Source organism: Rhinolophus sinicus, chromosome 17 (genome assembly GCF_057876585.1).
Source record: "Rhinolophus sinicus isolate RSI-liver-muscle chromosome 17, RSI-T2T, whole genome shotgun sequence".
In the NCBI taxonomy this organism is placed as follows: Eukaryota; Metazoa; Chordata; class Mammalia; order Chiroptera; family Rhinolophidae; genus Rhinolophus; species Rhinolophus sinicus.
Genome location: NC_142517.1, coordinates 34,764,395 through 34,786,584, shown reverse-complemented (window position 1 = coordinate 34,786,584; position 22,190 = coordinate 34,764,395). Strand labels below are relative to the sequence as shown.

At 36.4% G+C, this 22,190-nt stretch overlaps 1 protein-coding gene across 9 annotated transcripts in view; it reads left to right on the top strand.

The window, feature by feature from the left end:
• ZBBX (zinc finger B-box domain containing) overlaps positions 1-22,190 on the top strand; it is a 121,979-nt gene that overhangs the window by 4,299 nt on the left and 95,490 nt on the right. For 6 of the 9 annotated variants that reach the window (XM_088793827.1, XM_088793826.1, XM_088793823.1 and 3 more), the window contains one exon: positions 21,492-21,606. The exons of 1 other annotated variant lie outside the window; for it this stretch is intronic. In XM_088793827.1, coding sequence (XP_088649953.1) covers positions 21,539-21,606 — 68 coding nt within the window. In that variant the 5' untranslated portion in view covers positions 21,492-21,538. Of the gene's footprint in view, positions 1-11,525; positions 11,678-21,491; positions 21,607-22,190 lie in introns of those variants that run through there. 2 more of the 9 variants (XM_088793822.1, XM_088793824.1) reach the window with 2 other exon arrangements.

Here is a 22,190-nt window from a genome sequence, read left to right as displayed (position 1 = left end):
AATAAGTGAAGGTGAAATAAATACTTTTATTTTTATTATTCTTAATTGATCTAACAGGTAACAGTTTGTTCTAAATAATATCAATAATGTATTCAATTTTGTAAGTATATATTATATATAAATATAAATATAAATAAATATATATGAATATGTGTATATATATATGCTTATATATAAATAAAATTAATGGCAACAATGATACAATGAAAGCAAGGGAGGAATTTGAATTATTTTGTTATTATAAGGTACTCACACTACCTGTAAAGCAGTATAGTGTTACTTGAAAGTAGACTTGGATTCGTTGTAAATGTATATTACAAACCCTAGGACACACTAAAAAACATTTTTAAAAAACATAACTGATATGCCAAGAGAGGAGAAAAATGGAATTATATAAAATGTTCAATTAAAACCAAAAAAAAAGGAGAAGAAGAGTGGAAGAAAAAATAAGAATGAAGAACAAGAGCAACAAATAGAAAAAAGTAAAAAATATAGAAATTGTTCCAAATATATCAACAATCACGTTGAAGGTGAATTGTCTAAATGTACCAATTAAAAGACAGAGGGTGTTAGAATGTGTCAAAAACCAATACCCAACTACACATTGTCTAAAATAAACACACTTTAAATATAAAGACATATAAATTAAAAAATACATGTATGGACAAATATAAATAATACTAACACTAATCAAAAGAAAGCAGAATAGTTGTTTTAATTTCAGACAGAGCAGACTTCAGGGCAAGAAAAGTTATCAAGAATAAAGAGGTCCATTACAGAATGAGAAATGGGTCAACTCTCTAAAAAGACGTAACAGTTTTTAATCTTTATGTGCCTAACAACTGTGTCAAAATATGTGAGACCAAAATTAGAGACCTGCAAATAGAAATACGCAAATCCACTATTATAAATGGAGACTTCAACACCCTTCTCTCAGAAGTGGACAGATTCAACAGACAGAAAATCAGTAAGGACACAGTTAAAGTTATCAACACCATCAATCAACTGGATATAAAGAACATCTACAGATAACCCAACAACAGCAGAATACATATTCTTCTAAAGCTCACGTGGAATTTTCACTAGGATAGACTACATTCTAAGCCATAAAAACACAAATTAACAAATGTAAAAGAGTAGAAATCATACAATGTCTGCTTTCATACCATAATGAAAGTAAACTAGAAATTGGTAACAGAATGATAGCTGGAAAATCCTCAAATACATAGCGATTAAACAAAACTCCTCTAAATAACACATGGTTCAAAGAAGAAATCTCAGGAGAAATTATGTGTGTGTGTGTGTGTGTGTGTGTGTGTGTGTGTATATATATATATATATATATATATATATATATATATATATATATATAGAGAGAGAGAGAGAGAGAGAGAGAGAGAGAGAGAGAGAGAACTAAATGAAAAAGAAGACATAATTTATCAATGTTTGTGAGATGTAGTGAAAGCAATGCTCAGAGGGAACTTTATAGTGTTTCATATATGCATTAAAAAGAAAGAAAAATCTGAAATAAATCATGTAAGTTTCAACCTATAGAAAGAAAAATACTATCAAATTAAATCCAAATTAAGCAGAAGAAAATAAATAAGAATTAGAGAAGACATCAATACAATTTAAAACAGGAAATCAGCAGAGAAAAATCAAAGAAACCAATAGCTGGTACTTTGAAATAATAAATTCAACAAGACTCTACCCAGGCTACCTAATGAAAGAAAGAGAGAGGACACACATTGCTAATACTAGGAAAAGGGAAGTCACTAGAGATCTATTGGACATGAAAAGAATAATCAAGGAATTGTATGAACAATTCCAGGCCCACAAATTTGATAACCAAGAAGATATGGACAATTCCTTGAAAGACCCAATCTGCCAAAACACACAAGAAGAAATAGACTATCTGAATAAGCCTATATCCATTAAATAAATTGAATCAATAATCAATAACCTTCCAAAAGAATGAGCACCGGGCACAGATGGATTCACTGGTGAATTCTACCAAAACTTTAAGGAAGAAATTATACCAATCCTGTCCAATCTCAATGGGAAGATAGTAGCAGAGGAAATGCTTCCTAATTAATTTTATGAGGCCACATTACCATAATACAAAAACAAGACAAAGACATTACAAGAAAAGAAAACTATAGACCAACATCTCTCCTGAACATAGATGAAAAAATTCTATCTTCAGTCCTATATATATGTATTGGGGACCATCCTTCATTTCTCACCCTCTCATCTAATCAATTCCAAATCCACTTATGAATTTTTCAACATAAACATTAATCCCTTTACTTGCCTTTAATCTTGCTTCCTCTATCTTGGCCTAGGCCCCTCGGACCTACAAGACTATAGCAATACCCTCTTAATTAGTCTCCTCTTTGCCAGAGTTGTATGACTCCCACATTTTGCTTTCCATTTCCTCACTTCTAAGTCCCTTTCATGTTTCAGTAATGCTGGAAATCTTTAGATTTCTAGACTTACCATATTCTGACTCACTGTGGGGACGTTTGCATATGCGTTATTTTTTCAACACAGAACACTTCCCAATTTCACCCCGCCACACCCCACCCCAAACCTGTCTGGAGCTCCTACTCAACTATCTGGTCCAAATCTAGATAGGGCATCATTTATGCTGGGAAGCCTTTCTTGAGCCTCAACTGTTGGCTTAGTGTCCTTCCTCTGTGCTCCTACAGTATTGTATTCTCACACAGTTTTAGCAGTTATTATTCTGAATTATTTATTACCTGTATCTACAATCTAGACTTACTTTTTTTCTGCAAGGACAGAATACAAATCTGTCTTGTTCATGGTTATATCCATTATCTATCAAAGTCCTTGGGACACAGTAGGTCCGCAATAAGTATGTGCACACCTTCCACACCTTCATGAAAGCTATCTACGTTAGACACATATGGTTTTCTGAACTAATGTGAAAATGGGTGCACAGATCACGTTAACTCACAGTGAGCATAAGTATGGGAAATCTAGTTTGTTCCATAATGGAGAGAGTTGTGACAGCTCCTTTTGAATGTTTTGGGGAGCAAAGGTAAGGCTGTTATAAAATGTTTCACAAAATCTGATGAAAAAAATCTGCCCTTGGGGTTAAGAATAATAGGAGAACAAAGTTGATGAAAGAAAATTACTTAGACATTTCATGTCAAACAAACCTTGTAGCTCTTGTTTTGTGCCTCACAGTTTAAGTGCGTGAGAGAAAAATGCAAATTTTCCAAATGAAGTACAACTAACAGCGCATAAATCTCAAGAAGACAGTAGGATACACTTATCCAAACTTGGCAAGGATCAGAAATGAATGACTTTTTCTCTGAAATGCAAGCTTTTTTCTTTTTAAGATTAGCTTTTCCCTAAATCTACATCTGTTGTAAATAATTGTGGATTATTGGAACTGACACAGATAAACTTAAAGCAAAATAAGAAATAAAGCTGATTAAAAACTAAACCACAAGAGATTTTAGCTTTTGTCTTGAAGGAATGGCTTCAAAAGAATGCGAGCTTATTTTCCTGTCTTTGTATACATAGGAATATTAATTTAAAATTATGAAAGACATATTAATGTTCTGCTGCTGTTTAAAAGAATCATCTGGGAATCTGCACTTTGGACTTGCCTTATAAAAAAAGTTACTTTACATTACGATTGTTCTGGCAGTCATCTTAGTTAGGATTTTTTGTTCTGCAAAATTGAAACCAAGCCACACTAGTTTAAGAAACAAAGACAAATTTATTTTGAGGATACAAGGATATATCATGGAACCCAAAGGCTAGTATGTAGCTAGTCCTCAAGAAAGAGAAAATTCCATGAAATTACCTCCCTCCCTCATTTTTTCCTTCCTTTCATCCTTTCTTCCTTTTTTTTTTTTTCCTTCTTGTGGTCCAATGGTAGAATATTGCTAACCTCTTTTTCAATTTCAATCATACATTCTCACAAGAGAAAATCTGACTCGTCAGTTTGGACTTCTTGTAAACCATTACAAGGGTTAGCTGGGTTGTACAGGAAAACTTGGCTGCTGAGGCTCACAGATTGTTTCCAGGCAAAGGGAAGGGGATGAAGGGCTGATTATTGGTGTCCTTTATAGTTTATCAATTTCTGGATGTAACCAAGAAATGTCACCCTCATATTAAATTGGAGTGTGTAGTAAAAAAAAATAAATAAACAAAGCAGTATTATGTTAGAATAAAGTATCTTTCTAAAGGTCTCATCAGGTGAGTTCTAGCTTCACCTACTCTGGACCTGTTTACATGAATTGAATATAGGTGAATCAATATTGACAACACACATTCCAGCTCTTTTTTTAACCACTGTGCATAATGCATGCTTCTTGAAAGTAAGTGTATGAATGACAACAGAATAATTGAGGATCATATGAATACATTCATTCAGGTTGTCAAACTCATTTGTGAGGACCCTGCAATAAATACTGTTGGATAAAATAGTCCAAGTATGGCTTTCATACCAGTCTGTGTTAAGAATGCTGAATAAATGTCTCTATCAAAACCACCTCCTCCATACTTCTTTGAAGGCTACCAGGACATTTTTCAATTCTTCCTTTGGTTTTGGTTACTCTCTTTCTTTAAAAAAAAAAAAAAAAAAAAAAAAATATATATATATATATATATATATATATATATATATATATATATATATATATTAGGTAGGTGCAAAAGTAATTGCAGTTTTTACAATAATTTTTAACCTTTTTAACCGCAATTACTATTGCACCAACCTAATAAATTTATTGGGGTGACAATGGTTAGTAAAATTGCATAGCTTTCAAGTGTACAATTCTGTAACACATCATCTATATATCACATTGTGTGTTCAGCATCCAGAGTCAGTTGTCCTTCAATCACCACATATTTGACCCCTTTTACCCTCATCTACTATTCCCCCTGCCCTCTTACCCTCTGCTAACCATTAAACTATTATCTATGTCCATGAGTTTTTGTTTCTTTCTTTATTTGTCTTGTTCCTTTGTTGCTTTCAGTTTTATATCCCACATATAGTGAAGTCAATATGTTTCTCGACTTTTTATGTAGGACTTATTTCGCTTAGCATAATAATCTCAAGATCCATCCATGTTGTTGCAAATGGCAGTGTTTCATCTTCTCTTATGGCTAAGTAGAATTCCATTATGTATATATACCACATTTTCTTTATCCAATCATCTATCAAAGGTCACATTGGTTGTTTCCATCTCTTAGCCACCGTAAATAAAGCTGCAATGAACACTGGAGCACATATATCTTTACGGATACATGTTATCAGACTTTTTGTGTATATACCCAGGAGAGGGATTGCTGGGTCATATGGTAATTCTATTCTTAATTTTTTGAGGAACCTCCACACCGCCTTCCATAACGGCTGCACCAGTCTGCATTCCCACCAACAGTGTATGAGGGTTCCTTTTTCTCCACAGCCTCTCCAACACTTGTTACTATTTGTCTTGTTGATGATAGCCATTCTGACTGGGGTGAGGTGATATCTCATTGTGGTTTTGATTTGCATTTCTCTGATGATTACTGATGTTGAGCATCTTTTCATATGTCTATTGGACATCTGTATGACCTCTTTGGAGAAGTGTCTCTTCAGGTCCTCTGCCCATTTTTTAATTAGATTGTCTTTTTGTTATTGAGTTGTATGAGTTCTTATATATTTTGGCTATTAGCCCCTTATAGGAGGCATTGTTTGCCAATATCTTCTCCCATTCGGTTGGTTGCCTCTTTGTTTTGTCGATGGTTTCTTGTGCTGTGCAGAAGCTTTTTAGTTTGATATAGTCCCATTCATTTATTTTAGCTTTTACTTCCCTTGACTTTGAGATCAAATTCATAAAATCTTCTTTGAACCCAAAGTCCATAAGTTTAGTATCTATGTTTTGTTCTGTGCAGATTATTGTTTTAGGTATTATGGTTAGGTCTTTGATCCATTTTGAATTAATTTTGGTACACGGTGACAGATAGCAGTCTATCATCTTTCTTTTACACATGTCTTTCCAATTCTCCCAGCACCATTTATTGAAGAGACTTTCTTTTCTCCATGGTATGTTTTTGGCTCCTTTGTCGAAAATTATCTGTCCATATTTATGTGGGTTTATTACGGGATTTTCAATTCTATTTCATTGATCTGTGTGTCTGTTTCTTTTGGTCAATACCATGCTGTTTTGGTTATTGTTGCTGTATAGTACAAGCTGAAGTCAGGGCATGTGATACCTCCAGCATTATTCTTTTTTCTTAGGATGGCTTTGGCTATTCGGGGTCTTTTGTGGTTCCATTACAAATCTGATGATTTTGTGTTCTATTTCTTTAAAAAATGCCATTGATGGAGATTGCATTAAGTCTGTACATTGCTTTGGGTAATATGATCTTTTTAACTGTGTTGATTTTTCCAACCCATGAACATGGAATATTTTCCATTTCTTTATGTCTTCTTTGATTTTTAAAAAAAATGTCATATAGTTTTCAGTGTATAGGTCCTTCACATCCTTTGTTAAGTTTATTCTGGTTACTCTCTATATGATGATGACACTCTAGTATATATGGCCCACTCCCATCACTTTCCAATAACTAGACCTACATTTTATTTTTATCATTTCCTATTGCTATCTCAAAAGTAAAAACTTCAAAACTGAACTCATTTCTACACCACCTTCTTGGTTCCAACTCTCTGTGAACTGTTCCCTATTCCTTGATAACCCATTTCTTCAGTCTCCAAGTCCTGTCGGAGGTGAAGAAATCCCCTTGAACCTGTTTCACTTGGCCTGTGCCCTCTACCTTGATTTATTCCAGACTCATCATTTCTATCTTGGACTAAAATAGCCATAGTTTAAACTTGTTCTTTTGCTTCTGTGTTCTCCTTTTGTTCCAACTTCACATTGCTGCAATTATAATCTTTGAAAGATGCTGCTATAAGCATAGAGAGATGATTATTTTCTGTTTTAAAAACAATTTTGGAGTTTCTATTGTGCACAGGTACTGTCTGAAGTTCCTTTAAATTTGTCCACAGCACAACTTTTCATCCTTATCTCTCTGCTACAAATACTATGTTTGAACCATCCAGAAATTCTGGCCAGGCAGCAAACATTTCATGCTCCCATTTTTTATAGATACATACCTGCGGCATTACATATTCATTATTTGTAAACTCATTTCCCTCAATGGACAGTGGGTTCTTCAAAGAGAGAGATGCAGTCTTTGTTCTCCTTTGTATCCATCTTAGGGCAGTGTCTGAGATAGAACCGGTGTTGGCTGACTTCTGATTATGCCCACCCAACAAGCCTATACATTTATTGAGAAAGTACCGCACATTACAGTGATCATGTGCCGTGATCATTTTCCTCTACTTGTGAAACATCAGTAATAATTGACTTTTGTTATGGAAATTTATTTGCTGAAGAATTCTGTGTCATGAATGACAGCCAGAAATTACAATGCTGAAAAAAATTTATTAAAGGACAATGTCACCTCCTCACTACAAGTTTCTTCTTTTACTTTCTTTACGTTTAGTCTTTCAGACACAATTAAATATATTTATATCATACTAATTTAGGTTTGGAGAAATCTTTTTGTGATTTTATGTTGACTCGAAAGCTCAATTATCCTTGACAATTTAAAAAATCCCATATGTATGTAATAAGATGTTATATCCAGTGTCTGCCAAGGCATGAAGAAAGTAGATGCTCCCTTTCAAACGAAGGCTACATTGTAGGATTTGTAAAAAGGAGATGACAGAAAACTTGCTTTGTAAGCCTGACCTGACCCTGGACTTCTGCCTGTAAAAGAGTTTAAGGAGCCAAGAAGTGGATTACTTTTGGAAAGCTGCTGGTTTATTTTGTGTTTCATCTCCCTTCAAAAGAGTAAGGCTTGGTATTATAAAAAATAATTTCAGTAGTTAAGAACATGATGTTCTCTAACTATAGAATGTACTTGTTTCACAGTTTATTTAATTCATTAAGGAAGGAACCACCAGAATAGTAAAGCTGGATTAGAAAAATTTGATAGGCTGACTATATATAAACATTGACAAAAATTGGTACGTGATTTTTAGGTTAAATACAAAACTGATTAATGTACTACAGGGCAATAATACCCTAAACCCTGGGATTATTTTATCTGAAGGACAGAAAGTATTTGCATATATAGATACAAATGATGTGAAATATGTAGATGAAATAAAGCCTACCAATTAACATGTAACTTTACAGTTACATGTAAAGTTTTAAAGCCTTATGAATAGTATATGATAATTATAAAAAGTTACATTTTCTGAGAGAATAAGGTAATCTTTGAGTGGGCTCTTAGAATAGGCATTGAAAAGACGTTCCTTATCTTATTTCTATGTTTTGGACAATGTTAGTTAACAGTCCCTGACTGTCATTTCAAGCCTGGTAAGATGTACATCAGTGGGTCCCTGTAGTTGGGGATACGGTGGACTGGTTTTTGATTCCCATCTGAGGAGTCAGAAGTGCAATTGTTAGGCTTGCCGGTTGCTGGTCTATGAGCCAAAGAGGAGTGACTATTTTGGCTTTCCTGCACTCCCACAGCACAGCAGGGCAAAGTACATAAGAGCACTTTTTGTAGGTCAGACATGGAAGGTGCAAACATGTAACAGAAAGTGAGTCATTTAAAATTCTGTCCGGCAGGACTATTGAGACCCTGCAGAGAGAAGGGAGACTAATCACTTGGTTGATGCCTGGGGGCTCAGTGAGCAAAGGTCTGAGGAGAATGCATCACCAGCATCTAATAGAATGCTGGTAAGAGGTCCCCAGTGGTCTCTGGAAAACGGACAGCTTAGTCGACGTAAGAATGTCCAGACCTGTAGAGAATTTTTATAAAAACGTATTTGAGTCCAACAAGATATGTCTGGAAGCAAGATCACAACAGACTGAGAAAAATGCCTTTTAGAATGGTAATTTGCAGCTTCTCTTACTTGGAATTAAGGGACCATAAGGAAGATTATGTGAAGGCAGGAAAAAGCATGGTGAGGATGGAATTACAGGATAGTTAAGATTATGTGCTCTCTTACAAGTGGTCAAGCTTTAGAAGAAGGGGTCTCAAAAGATGGTCTAGCTTTAGAAGAAGGGGTCTAAAAAGAGGCATTTCAGAAAACATTTGTTAACCTAGATGCACAGAAACAATGGACAGAGCTTGCTTTTGGCAAAGATAAACCTTTTATTAAAAAAGTTATATGCCTGCTGCATGACTACCGCCATGACCTGCCCAGTTTGGAATTTATGATCAGATCACCCTGTGAGGTCACTTTCTGTAGAACCCATTTTTCTTCCACAGCTTTAAACAGCTGGCAGGCAGAGTACAAGTCAAGTTAGGACTTCGCTGCTTTAATCCTTATCCTTTCCTGTGATCTTAATGCAAGCAATTAATAAGACTAAAGCAAGAATGGATGATGAGGAATTGAAACATAATCCTTTCCTCACAGGTCCTTGATTTCAGGCTTGCCTGCAGTAAGCAGGCCCAACCACTACGGAAGAAAAAAACAAAAAACTTAGTGCTAAATCACAGGCAAAGTTTTGACTGGAAATTTTTCTTCTCTTCTAAAAACATTTTAATACCTGTGAGTGACCAACAAAGTTATGACACCTGCCACAAATTTCCTACAGGCAGCAGGTGGCCTACAAAGTACAACATAAGGTTGCTTAATGCGTTTGGCTTGCTTAATGGAAGTGTGTGTGTGTGTGTGTGTGTGTGTGTGTGTGTGTGAGAGAGAGAGAGAGAGAGAGAGAGAGAGAGAGAGAGAGAGAGAGAGAGACAGATAATGTGTCTTTTTCAGCATGACCTTGCTGCTATCTTTTGAATTCAATAAGTCTATGCTCTCAATTTCTTCCCTGTGGGTAATTTTTATCTCTTTAAATTAAATATCCTTAGCTCAATAATCTTGCGTTCAAATCTTGTGTTCTCACTGGTACAATGAAGCATGAATTTACAAAAACCCTCAGGAATACTGTGCTCCTGATACAGACATGGAAAAGTATTTACAGAATTGTTGGTGTGTCAGCTAAATGCACTCTGCTTCAGGATATTGGCTCTCTAGAGGTGTCATTGTTTTTATATGTTTCATTTCATTTTGTCACTAATCACGGTTCTGAAAGACAAATACTTCATATGTTTCATTTTATTATGTAACATGGCATGGGTTTACATTTGGCTCTGCTTTTCTTTGCATAACTGTACATGAGCTAAGATAGTCTCCTAAATATAAGTAAGATAATGTTCCTTTAATGCTTTTGAAATGTACCACAATATTTTATACATTATTTTTATGAGTTTAATTCTACTATTGCACCAGTAAATGCATTTTCAGAATTCTTTTCTGAAGCAAAAAAGTTCTGTACATAAGTGATCAGAGGTTTTATGTAAAATACTACTGTTGATTAGGTCAGAAATGAAGTTTATTTACTGTTCCTTGTCTGGAATGTTCCTTGCCCTGATTGCTCATCTCTTTCTCCCTGCCTGCATTCAGATACTTCCCGGACCATCTTACCTAAGCTTGAACTCTTAATTATTTTCAATTTCTTTTTTCTGCTCTGTCTTTAAAGTGCCTGACATATGAGGTCTGACAATTAAGGTGCAAGGGTATTGTTAACCTTTTTTGATATCAGAGGGTTCATTCATTAAGAATTTATACCAACTGGACAAAGAGTTAACCAAGTTTACTATTTGGAAGTGCTGAAAATGTTGTGTGAAAAAGTTAGACGATCTGAACATTTTGCCAACAATTCATGGCTCTTGCATCACCACAAATGCACCAGCTCACACAGCACTGTTTGTGAGGGAGTTTTTAGCCAGTAAACAAATAACTGTATTGGAATACCCCTTCTACTCACCTGGTCTGGCCCCCAATGACTTCTTTCTTTGCCCAAAGTAAAGGAAATATTGAAAGAAAGATATTTTAATGACATTCGGGACATCAAGGGTAATATGATGACAGCTCTGATAGCTATTCCAGAAAAAGAGTTCCAAAATTGCTTTGAAGAGTGGACTAGGTGCTGTGTCAGTGCATAGCTTCCCAAGAGGAGTACTTCAAAGGTGACCTTAGTGATATTCAGCAATGAGGTGTGTAGCACTTTTTCTAGGATGAGTTCACGACCTTAATTGTCATACCTCAATTTGGTACAAAGGATAAAAGAGCTCTGAGTTTGCCAAGAAACCTAGGTTTTAGTCTTGACTTTCTCTATTGTGACCTTTGAGCATGTATGTGGGATTTCTGAACTGCGTGGGTTAATTCTTTTTGGGTCTGTCTTTCATTAGCTTTGTAATTTTGAGTTGTTATTTAAACTTTCTATTCCTTAGTTTCTTAGATATAAATTGGGCTGTTATTAGAATGAATTAGATATTACAAATCGATCTCTTAGAATAGTGCTTGGAATATAGTAGGGACTCAGTAAGCGTTAGTTAACTGTTATCTCCTCCAGGAGAAAGGCTCCAGGGTCTGCTTCCTAGCCCCTCTCTTTCACTCCCTTTCCTCCTTTCTTGGTAGGGCTCCCTTGCTCCCTCTGCGGGCCTGCAGTGGCAGGATCAAGCGTTCTGGTTGCTATGGTACCGATGTAACGCGGTAACCAAAGAGACCAAGGCCGGAAGCTCTGGGCAGCTACTTGGGGCCCGCGGATGTGATGCAGCAGGCTGGGGTCTCCAGGTAAGTTGGCTAGCGGCGGATGGGAGCCCGCGGAGTCGACTTAGTGAGGGAGCTCCTGGGGTCTGGGCAGTGAGAGGAGCCCGGTGGGACCGCGGGAAAGGAGACTGGGCTCGGAGTGGAGCCGGGACGCCCGGTCCGCTGGTGTTTGATGAGCCCCTGACATGTGCCCGACACAGTGCCAGCCCCGTGGGCTGCAAGACTTGGCCTTGACCTCAGGAGTTGAAAGTTTTTTTCTATAAACAAACGACTTCCCGGCCCATGGTGCTAATGGAAGCCTGAACCGAGGGTGAACCCCAGACAGCGAAAGCGGACCTTGAGGAATGTACTCCTACAACCCACCCTTTTAAAATGCTAGCCTCTTTTATCCTTTGCACTTATTTGCGCCTTATGAAAAATTTGGTGCCCTGAAAAAGCATTGTCACACCCACTTTTGTAGCCTCCTTTCTGTATGGGTGGCCACATGCACCCACTTCATTCTAGAAGTAAGTACACTTCTCCCAAGTAAGGGTCGCAGAGAGGGCTACCAGATTCCTGAGAACTCAGAAGCTGTGGAAATTCTTTCTTTCCTAAATCAGCATTAGAGGTGCTCAGATATATAGGTTCAGTTATGTATTTTTTTTTTTTTGAGCCCTGACTTTTTAAATTCAGAGTCTCAAAAAAAAGTTATATAAAGTTGAAGCTTCACAGTATTAAAACTATACAAACTGTATGCTAATGGCAAGTGAAAAACACACACAAAAACACAAAAAACAAAAAAGCAAAAACAAAACCCTCTGCCTCCCTTCTTCTACTACCTTATCTTGGAAGCTACATAGAGGCCTGCCATGACCTACCGTAATATTGCTGGTTATACTAGGTATTATAAGTTCATTATTTGAAAGTACCTCCGTCCTTTGTTTATTTCCTTCAAAACAATACTTTCCACAATTATTTTGTTTTTAATTTTTTCTTCCTTCTTTCACCAGAGTGTAAGTTCAGGGATGATTGGTACTATCCCTGTCTGGTCCACCTTGTTCCTTAGTGCTTAACCTGATACATGGCACAGAAGAGGTGTTCAAAGTACATTTGTTGAAAGTCTGGTAGGGTATGTGGAAAAAAGAAAACAAGGTTTGTTGAAGTGGAAAAGAGGATGATGTGTTTGTTTAAATTTTTTTTATATGTGCAATAAATTCAAAGCAGTAGAAAAAAATGAAAACTTAGCACATTATTATTGGCAGTACACTATTTGTAGGCCCACTACTAATTGCTGGGAATTCAAAGATCAATGGTAGGACTGCCTTCAAATATTTGAGATACTCGGGGAAACAACATCTATATAAGCAAAGCAACAACAACAACAACAAAATAACACAAGGCAGCAGTAATAGTAAATGAGTGTAATACACAGGATGTCCTTACAGGAGAAGCTCACTTTTGATGGAAGAAAGTTTCATGGTAGAGATGTCCTTCACACTGAACATTGAATAAAATAAAACTTGGCCAGCAGAGTAGTGGAAAATAAAGATTGGGATGAATAATGGAAGATGTTAAGTACCAAGCAGAGCAAGGTTTTGTTTTTTTTGTTTTTTGTTTTTGTTTTTGTTTTTTCCTTCCCTATGGCTATGGGGAACTATTTAGAGACCAAAAATTTGTGACCTCATTACATGGAAGCAATCTGACACCCAAACAATTTTTAATGGTTTTTAAATTTATTGCTGTAAAATTTAGAAAATATTTGATGTCAAACAGTGCTTTTTCCAAATTTCCATTTCACTACAGGTTAAGAGTATGAAAGGTGAGAATGATATGAATTAATCATTTTAAGTATATAGAACCATATTTAGATTTCAAGTCTTAAGAAGAGCTAACGGGAGTGGAACAAAATTGTGATTTCTGGCTTTGTCACCAATCTTGGACAAATGCCTTAATTTTCCCATTCATAAGGTATTCACAAGTGAACACCTAGTGTAATAGTGGGTTGTAGGAAAATGAGTGGAATAGGTTAAATATATGAACGAGCTTAGGTTTCTGAAAGGTATGATTTATAAATTGAACACTTTCATTGTTATTTGTAATCATATAAAGTTTTTAATTGATACAGAATTAATAATTGTATATTGCTTTATAGTTGTGCCTTTCAAGTTTTTTTGTTTCTTTGTTTCAGGTGCACAAAACAAAGTAATAGACGTTTATCATTTATATTCCTCACACTGTGTCAACCCCTCTCCCCCTATCCACTATCCCTCTTCTGACATCGCACACAGCCATTACATTACCACTGTCTCTATTCCTAATGCTGTGCTCCACTTCTTGTAACTATATACATACATACATATGTACATATACATATATATATAAACTTGTAGTTGACATTCATTATTGCTCAGCTTCAGCTTCAGGTACAGTGCAGTGATCAGGCATCTACATCTTCCCTGAGGTGGTCTCCCTAACGAGACAAGTGTCCATCGGATACCCTACAAAATCTTTACAACATTGTTGATTACCTGACATCAAATTGACAATTGGCATAAAATGTGGTCTATCTTGGAAAATGTTCCATGTGTGCTTGAGAAGAACATGTATTCTGTAGCATTGGGGTGAAATGCTCTGAAAATATCGATTAAATCCAAGTGGTCCAATGTGTCATTTAAGGCTGTTGTTTCCATATTGATTTTTCTGTCTGGAAGACCTGTCCCTTGTTGTCAGAGGTGTGGTGAAGTCCCCTACTATGATAGTGTTACTGTTAATCTCTGTCTTTATGTCAGTCAATATCTGTTTTATATATTTAGGTGCTCCTATGTTGGGTGCATAGATGTTTACTAGGGTGATGTCCTCTTGTCGGATCGATCCCTTTATTATTATATAGTACTCATCTTTGTCTTTTAATATATTCATTTTAAAGTCTATTTTGTCAGATGTAAGTATTGCAACTCCAGCTTTTTTCTTATTTACATTTGCATGAAATATCTTACTCCAACCCTTCACTTTCAGCCTGTGTGTGTCTTTTGGTCTAAAGTGAGTCTCTTGTATACAGCATATACAAGGGTCTTGCTTTCTTATCCACTCAGCCATCCTATTTCTTTTGATTGGAGCATTTAATCTATTTACATTTAAAGTGATTATTGATAGGTACATAGCCATTTAAAAAAATTGTAGTTAGATTGTTTACATCTTTCTTCTGTTTATAGAAGTCCTTTTAATATTTCCTGCAATGCTGGCTTGGTAGTAATAAATTCCTTTAGTTTATTCTTTTCTGGGAAGCTCTTTATCTCTCCATCAACTTTAAATGATAGCCTTGCTGGATAAAGCAATCTAGGTTGTACGCCTTTGTTTTCCATCACTTTGAGTATCTCCTGCCACTCCCTCCTGGCCTGCAATGTTTCTGTAGAAAAGTCATTTGATAGTCTTATGGGAGTTCCCTTGTATGTAACCCTCTGTCTTTCTCTTGCTGCTTTTAGGATTCTCTCTTTGTCTTTAACCTTTACCATTTTAACTATAATGTGTCTTGGTGTGGACCTGTTTGGGTTTATCCTTGTTGGAACTCTCTGCACTTCCTGGACTTGTATGTTGGTTTCTTTCACCAGGTTAGGGAAGTTTCCGGACATTATTACTTCAAACATGTTCTTAATCCCTTGCTCCCTCTCTTCACCTTCTGGTATTCCTATGATGCGCATGTTGTTGCACTTGATTTTGTCCCAGAGGTCTCTTAAACCATCTTCATTGTTTTTTATTCTTTTTTCTTTTTGTTCCGTTTGGGTGATCTCTGCTAACTTGTCTTCTAAGTTGCTGATTCAATCCTCTGCTTCATCTAACCTGCTGGTAATTCCTTCAAGTGTGTTTTTTTTTTATTTCAGTTATTGTATTCTTTAGTTCTAACTGGTTGTTCATTATGATTTCTCTATCCTTCTTTATGTCATCACTAAGCTCCTTAAACATTCTTATCATCAGTGTTCTGAACTTTGACTCTCTCAGGTTGGTTACCTCTATTTCATTTGGTTCCAATTCTGGAGGATTCTTCTGTTCTTTTATTTGGAACATGTTTCTTTGTTTCCCCATTCTGGCTAACTCTCTGTGTTTGCTTTGATGTATTAGGTAGATGCCCTAGGGTTCTTAGTTTTTGCTGGGTTATCTTATGTAGTATGTGTCCTTTATGTTTGACTTGCACCACTTCCTTCTTCTCCTCTACGTGTGCCCCAAAGGTGACTCTTGTGTTGTGTATATTGTCCTGTTAAAGTTGATCTTTAATTGCTTTTGGCTTGTGAGTAGGTGGGATTGACTCCTAGGCTGACTAGTTGTGAGATTTGGCTCTGCCCACCGCAGGGTGTTCTGCTGAGTGAGGGTTGACAGCTTAAATGAGGTTTGGCCTCTATGTGCTCTTGTGCCTGTAGAGAATTTCCTCTGGGTATGTCACTTATAGGTCAAACCCGGTAGTACTCTGGTTTGGTCTGGAGTTGGCCTCTGGGTGTGTTGAATCTTGTGCCTCTTAAGCTGTGCCCTGGTGAGGGGCAATTTAAGAACAAAGCAAACCACCAAGCACAACAACAACAACAAAGAAAATAACCAAATATATTCACATGTAAAAACAACTGCTAACCCACACTCAACACAGGCAAAGATAGCAAATATATAAAAACAAAACAAAACAGAAAAAGCAGCGCCAGTCTTGGCTTAAACCCACCAAGTAATCTCCAGGTTGTCCTCTGCTGTACCAAAGAGTCCTCTGCATATTGTGCAGGCAGAGCCGGTCACCTGGTGCCCAGAGTGACCTTGAGACTACAGATTTAGATGAGTGGGGCTAAGAGGTCTGGATGGTAGTTTCTACAAAGTCAGTGCAGTTTGTGCTCTTGCCTGCACGTATGTGCGCTTAGAGTGAGCACCACCAGCCCTGTGCCCAGTTCTCCTGAGTCTTAGGGCACTTCTTCTGTGTGTGTGTGTGTGTGTGTGTGTGTGTGTGTATGGCGGGTGGGAGATTTCTGAGCTGCTGAAAGCCCAGAGCTGCGTTTGCCGCCTACTGCTGATCCCTGGGAGTGTCTCTGCAGTTGTAATTGCCCTGCCCTAGGCAGGCCAGAAAGGAGATGGAGGGGTCTCTTCTCTCCCAGCCCAGCAAAATCACACTCTTTCCCGCCTCTTCCCTGGGTCAGAGCTGCAAGCCAGTCTTCCCAGAACCTGAGCACTATGGCTCCTCTATAATCTGAAACTACTCCTCAGTTCAGGGGCCAGCTAAAGTCTCTGGAAGGGTGGGGGTAGGATTGGGAGAGTGGGAGGAGGAGACCAGGTATGGAGTTTGTATCCTTTGTTCGACCTAGGGCCCAGCTGGAGGTCTCAGCTGAGGTTACTGCATCAAATGCTGGATATGTTGCCCTCTTGATGGGAGAGATCAGCTGTGGGATGCAGGGAAAGAGCCCACCTCCTGGGTTTTGTGGTCTCTGTTCAGTCCTGGGATCTCCTGCGTCTCTGCAGCTGAGGATGCTGGCCGTGTCTCCACAGCCATGGATGCGGGCCACGTCTCCACAGCCATGGAGGCGGCTGTGTCTCCACTCCGCTCTCTTCCCTCTTCCCCTACTTGCCCAATTTGCCCACCTTCAAGTAATCCTCGTCCGAGTCTGTTAGCTGTTCTGCGAGATGAGCAGAGAGTTACAGATGTTCCATTTGTGGTAAGATCCAGAGGAGGACTCAAGAAGTCCACCTTGCTGCCGCAATTCTGTGCAAAACGTCTGGCTGCTTGCCGCACGAAAGCCAAAACTCGAGAGCTCAAGTGTTTTTTTCAAGCTATAGAAAAGTTTCTTTATATTAAATCTGACCCAGAGGCCCATTATGTAAAATAGATGAAATCAGAGAAGCTGTGGATAAAGCAGAGCCTTTGACGCTCTCCTCACGTCCTTCTCAAGGTAGTTTCTAACATTTCCCCTTCCCTTGTATCTAAAGGCAACTTTCTCAGTTGTTCTGTAGGGAACTTGGTCATGGAATGTAAAAACTGGGTGACTTGAGTACCATTTAGTGCCCTGAAGCAGTGTTTATTTATCAAATAGGTGGGTTGGCTGAAAGATGGAGTGCAATTTGGAAGTCAATACTGAATTTTCTTTCAGGGCCTGTGTAGGAGAAAATGGCTTATACTTATTTAGTGGGCCACTCAAGCACAAGATAATATGCTAGGGATTATGTATTATCAGTCTTTTCCTTATTTAAAAAAAATAATAAAAAAATACATATATATGTGTGTGTGTATATATATATATGTTTAGAATAAAGGTAATATCAGAGAAAATATTAAAGGTACAATTCTTTTAAAATTTTAAAACTACTATTTTTATTTAGATTTATTTTCATTTAACATTTCTTGCTTGGGTTTCTGATTTCTAAATACTATGGTAAACATTTTAATCCATCCAAAAGAGCTTGCTTATTAGACCCTTTTTAAATATGTGCTAAAGTAAAGAAAAAATCCTATTTATAGGTTTTTAACTTTTCAGGTCTAAGATTATCTGGGTCATTAGAAGAATCAACTAACCTTGGATAAGTTTTCAGTTACTAAAATTTGCCCATCTTGAGAATAATGATTTCCCAGACTTCCCATTCTGCCCATGGTATGATGATAAATTCTTTAGGAGGCTAGGACAACTCTTGATGAATTATCTGAGATCTAGATTTATAGCTCATTGTAATTTCCTTGTTTCCATTCTGTGGCAGCTGCCTTCGGTGCTTCGCTTGCATTCCCAGAATGAGAACTGTGTAGAAAGATCATCAAAGCATCATGGACAATATTGGGTCACATTGTGTGTATATGTGTGGGGAAGAATAAGGTTGGGTACAGAAAAGTGATGCAGCCCAATAAATCAAGTAACTACAAAATTTTCCACAAACAACTAAATTTTTGGTATTTCATTACAAGAAAAAAAATTGAATGACCAAAGGTCAAATGGAACTCTGAGGTTTGCGTAATAGGTATTTTATCTGTATTTCCCTGGTTCATTAGGTGACTAAATTTTTGTGCTTTGCTATTCTTCCTACCAATGTTGTTATAGCCTAGTTGTCCCAAGAAAGGTGACTAATTCTCTGTTGGTTTTATGTAAGGAAACTGGCAGAACAGCATGACTCACAATTAAAATTTTCCTTTTTCCTTCATACAAGAAAATTGGCTTTTGTGTGTGACTCGATAAAACACTTAATTGAGAAGAAGCCATACTAATTGCATTCAGTGAAGTGAAATACCCCCCGAATAAGACCATTTATTGGTTAAATCACATTATAAGCAGAGCTATAAATATGAATCATCTCATCCTAATGAAATTCAAAGACTTTTTCTTCATTCATTTCAGACTTTGTTTATCAGATCAGCTTTATGCATATGTACATCAGCTGTAAAATTGTATATTTCAGTGTTTAAATAAAATTAAGTCAATTTAAATTATTTAAAATAATTAGACACACTAACTTTGGGGATTGTTTTATTATTATATTTTTTAAATAATAATGGTAATGTTAACATTTTAGAACTTTTCATGAAAAACTTACTGACAGTAGACAAGGCCCAAGAGTTGGATTTCCTGTTTATGATCAAAAAGGGATATAGACTCTATGTTACAGGAGCAGGATAATTCCTGGAGGTTTTTTTAAAGGTAGCTTTTGTAACCTCTGTTTCATAAAAATGAGATAAAGATTTTAACATATAAAGAAGGCATAGAAAATACATCCTCCCTTCCCAAAAGCAAACAAAATCCTACTTTTCCATTCCTGGGGTACCTTTAGTTCTCTTTGATACTAAATTTAGCTTTGAGAGATAGGATTTGGTGGTTGAAAAATGAGTCTGAGTTGGATGTTCCCAAGTACTTCTTTTTGTCCTGGTATTGCCATTGTTTGTGTGGCTTTCCCTTTGATTATGAGTTGAGGGAAGGAACCATGTCTTATTTACCACTGTGATTTCAGTACCTATAATAAGGGTCACAAGGGAGCAGCTACATATATGCCTATTGATGGAAGGCACAAATACACTTAGTCTTATGATGCTCACTATATTACTTACAATATAAAATTATTTCATGAAATTTCATTTTGGAATTATCTTCGGAGAATAACTTCCTTCAGAATTTCCTCTAAGGCAGTAAAAATCTACCCTTTCTTGCTAGATTTGATTTCTGGATGTAGAGTAATTTGAAACTAGGTTTGATTGAACAAAGAAAGTAGTCCCTTTTGTTGGACAATATTGTTTTTAGTTTTCAGTGAAGCACACCGAAGTACATTTGTGTATTTGTTGGGGGTATGATGGACTCTGCAGTCAGTTTCAAAAGAAGCATTCCAAAAATGTTTTGATCAGTGGTTGCATCATTGACGTTATGAGATAGTCTCCCAAAGGAACAACAAAGAAGACCAAGTTATTTGATTGTGTAGACTGATGTCACCCTTCCACTTGGTTACTCCTGTTCTGGTACCTTCTCTCCTTAAGTCTTTGAGCAAAGCTTCTAGACTTAGTTTCTGTCCTGCCCTGTAAAACTTTTAGCTTTTAGTGACTCTCATTACCTAAGAATAAATTCCAAAAGTGTTAAGTTGGCATTTAAAGCCACTCATTACTGGGCCTCAGCCTACATTTCCAAACTTATGCCTACTTTTCCTTATCCATATAATCTATATATCAACCAAATGGAACCAGTCATCAATTTCATTCAAGAGCTGTTCTTACAGTGTAGAATGTCCATCCAATCCTTATCATCATATGTAAGCCTAGCTTCTCCTTAAAGCCCACTTTAAATGCTAGCCAGTTTGATTTCTCTCTTTCCTCTCACTTCTTCTATTATTACATCTATCAATTTGATGGCCTTTATAATTTCTACGTTGTTTTACGGCTTTTATATGTAGGTCTTATATAACCTACTTGACACTATGTCATTTGAGCCCAGAAAACAAATGTCCTTGGGCCTTGACTCGTTCATGCCTCTCAGCACAGTGCCTTCATGTAGCAGAGCCTCAATAAAAATTCATGGGGTTGTGAGCACATAGGAACACATATATAAACTGATAGTAGCAAATAGTTTGGCACTTAAGACTAAGGACTCTATGATATTGCCTCTTCTATTTAAGAGTGTTTGGAATTTTTTTATTCAAATAAAACCTAACAGTTTTGAATGTAATTCAGCATTACTGAGGAAATTATTATAGAACCACGAATAATTTGGATACTCAGGAAACAGGGTGTTCTGAATAATTTAATTTTCTGGAGTTGGAGTTGGGTAGAAAATCTGTTTTATTTCACCTCTTGTTGAAAAATTATTTCTAGATATGCTAATTTCTGATCTTAGGCAAAGAGCATCATTAAAATTTTCTTTGATAAATGAGGATGTTAAGATGCCTTTGGGTAATTTATTACATGCCTTAATTCTCATTTTACAGTACCACATATGTTAAAAAAAAGAGGTTTTTAAGTTTGGATTGTATCTATAAGGTTCTTTTCTTTTCACTCTATTTAGCCTTGGATATTATTTTTGGATGGGAATACCTGATATATATTTTTATAACCTTAACATAGGAAGAGCCAGAATATATGTTCTATTTATCTTTATGAATGCATTCTTCACTTTCAGTTGAATATTTCCACAGTCTTGCCACATAATTATTGGTAAAATTTTATTTCCAAGAGATATATTATATTTATAATTTTATTAGTGTGTACATTTATATAACAATTAAGCTTATGTAATTTTTTTTTATTATTTAACCTTTGATTTAGCCTTTTCAGTCATAATTATTTCTGTTTTTAAAATTTTCTTGAGTTATATGTAGTTTCGAATTTGTAAGTTAACTATTTTACCTCAGGCATAATTATATTGTCTTTGTTATTTTTCAGAAGTTTGCATAAATCAACAATTTTTAGACAATATTAAGACACTAATCATGAACACCAAAGACTTTGTAGTTCTTCCATGGGGAAAACCTGGACATTCGGTAAAGCTGAAATATAAGTAAGTGTATACATATTGATGTAAATAGAAATACTTGACTTAAATAAAAATTTTCTGTATATTGTAATGTATTCTTTTTACATGAGGTTATTTAGAGTTGAACTCAAATTTTGTCAATTCTATCACCATATTTTTCACAGCTGTAGTTTAAAAACTTTAAAAAATAAGGACTAAAAATATTTATGCCCCAAGAATCGAAGTGAAAAGCTATAAATGGAGGTTGGGCTTACTAACTATTAAAGCAATATAACAAAAAATTACAAATACTTTTATGACACTTGTTCAAACTTAAAAGAGAATTACTCTGAAGAAACTGAAATTTAGGGAGATTATTAGGGTGAGTGACCTTTAAAAAGGGAATAGAAGGTACTAACTACCCTAACACTTTGCATAGTTAAAAGATGTTTTATTGAATTTACCCTTCCCAAAGAGAGTATCTTCTGTCCTAGATTACCTGGTGGATGCATTCAGCCAGAGCCAAGCAGATCTGGGTATCCTGGAAATTTCATGACATGGCAGGGTACCAGAAGTTTCAAGATATTGTCTGCCTTTGAGATCATCCAGAGTCACTGGAAATTCCCAAG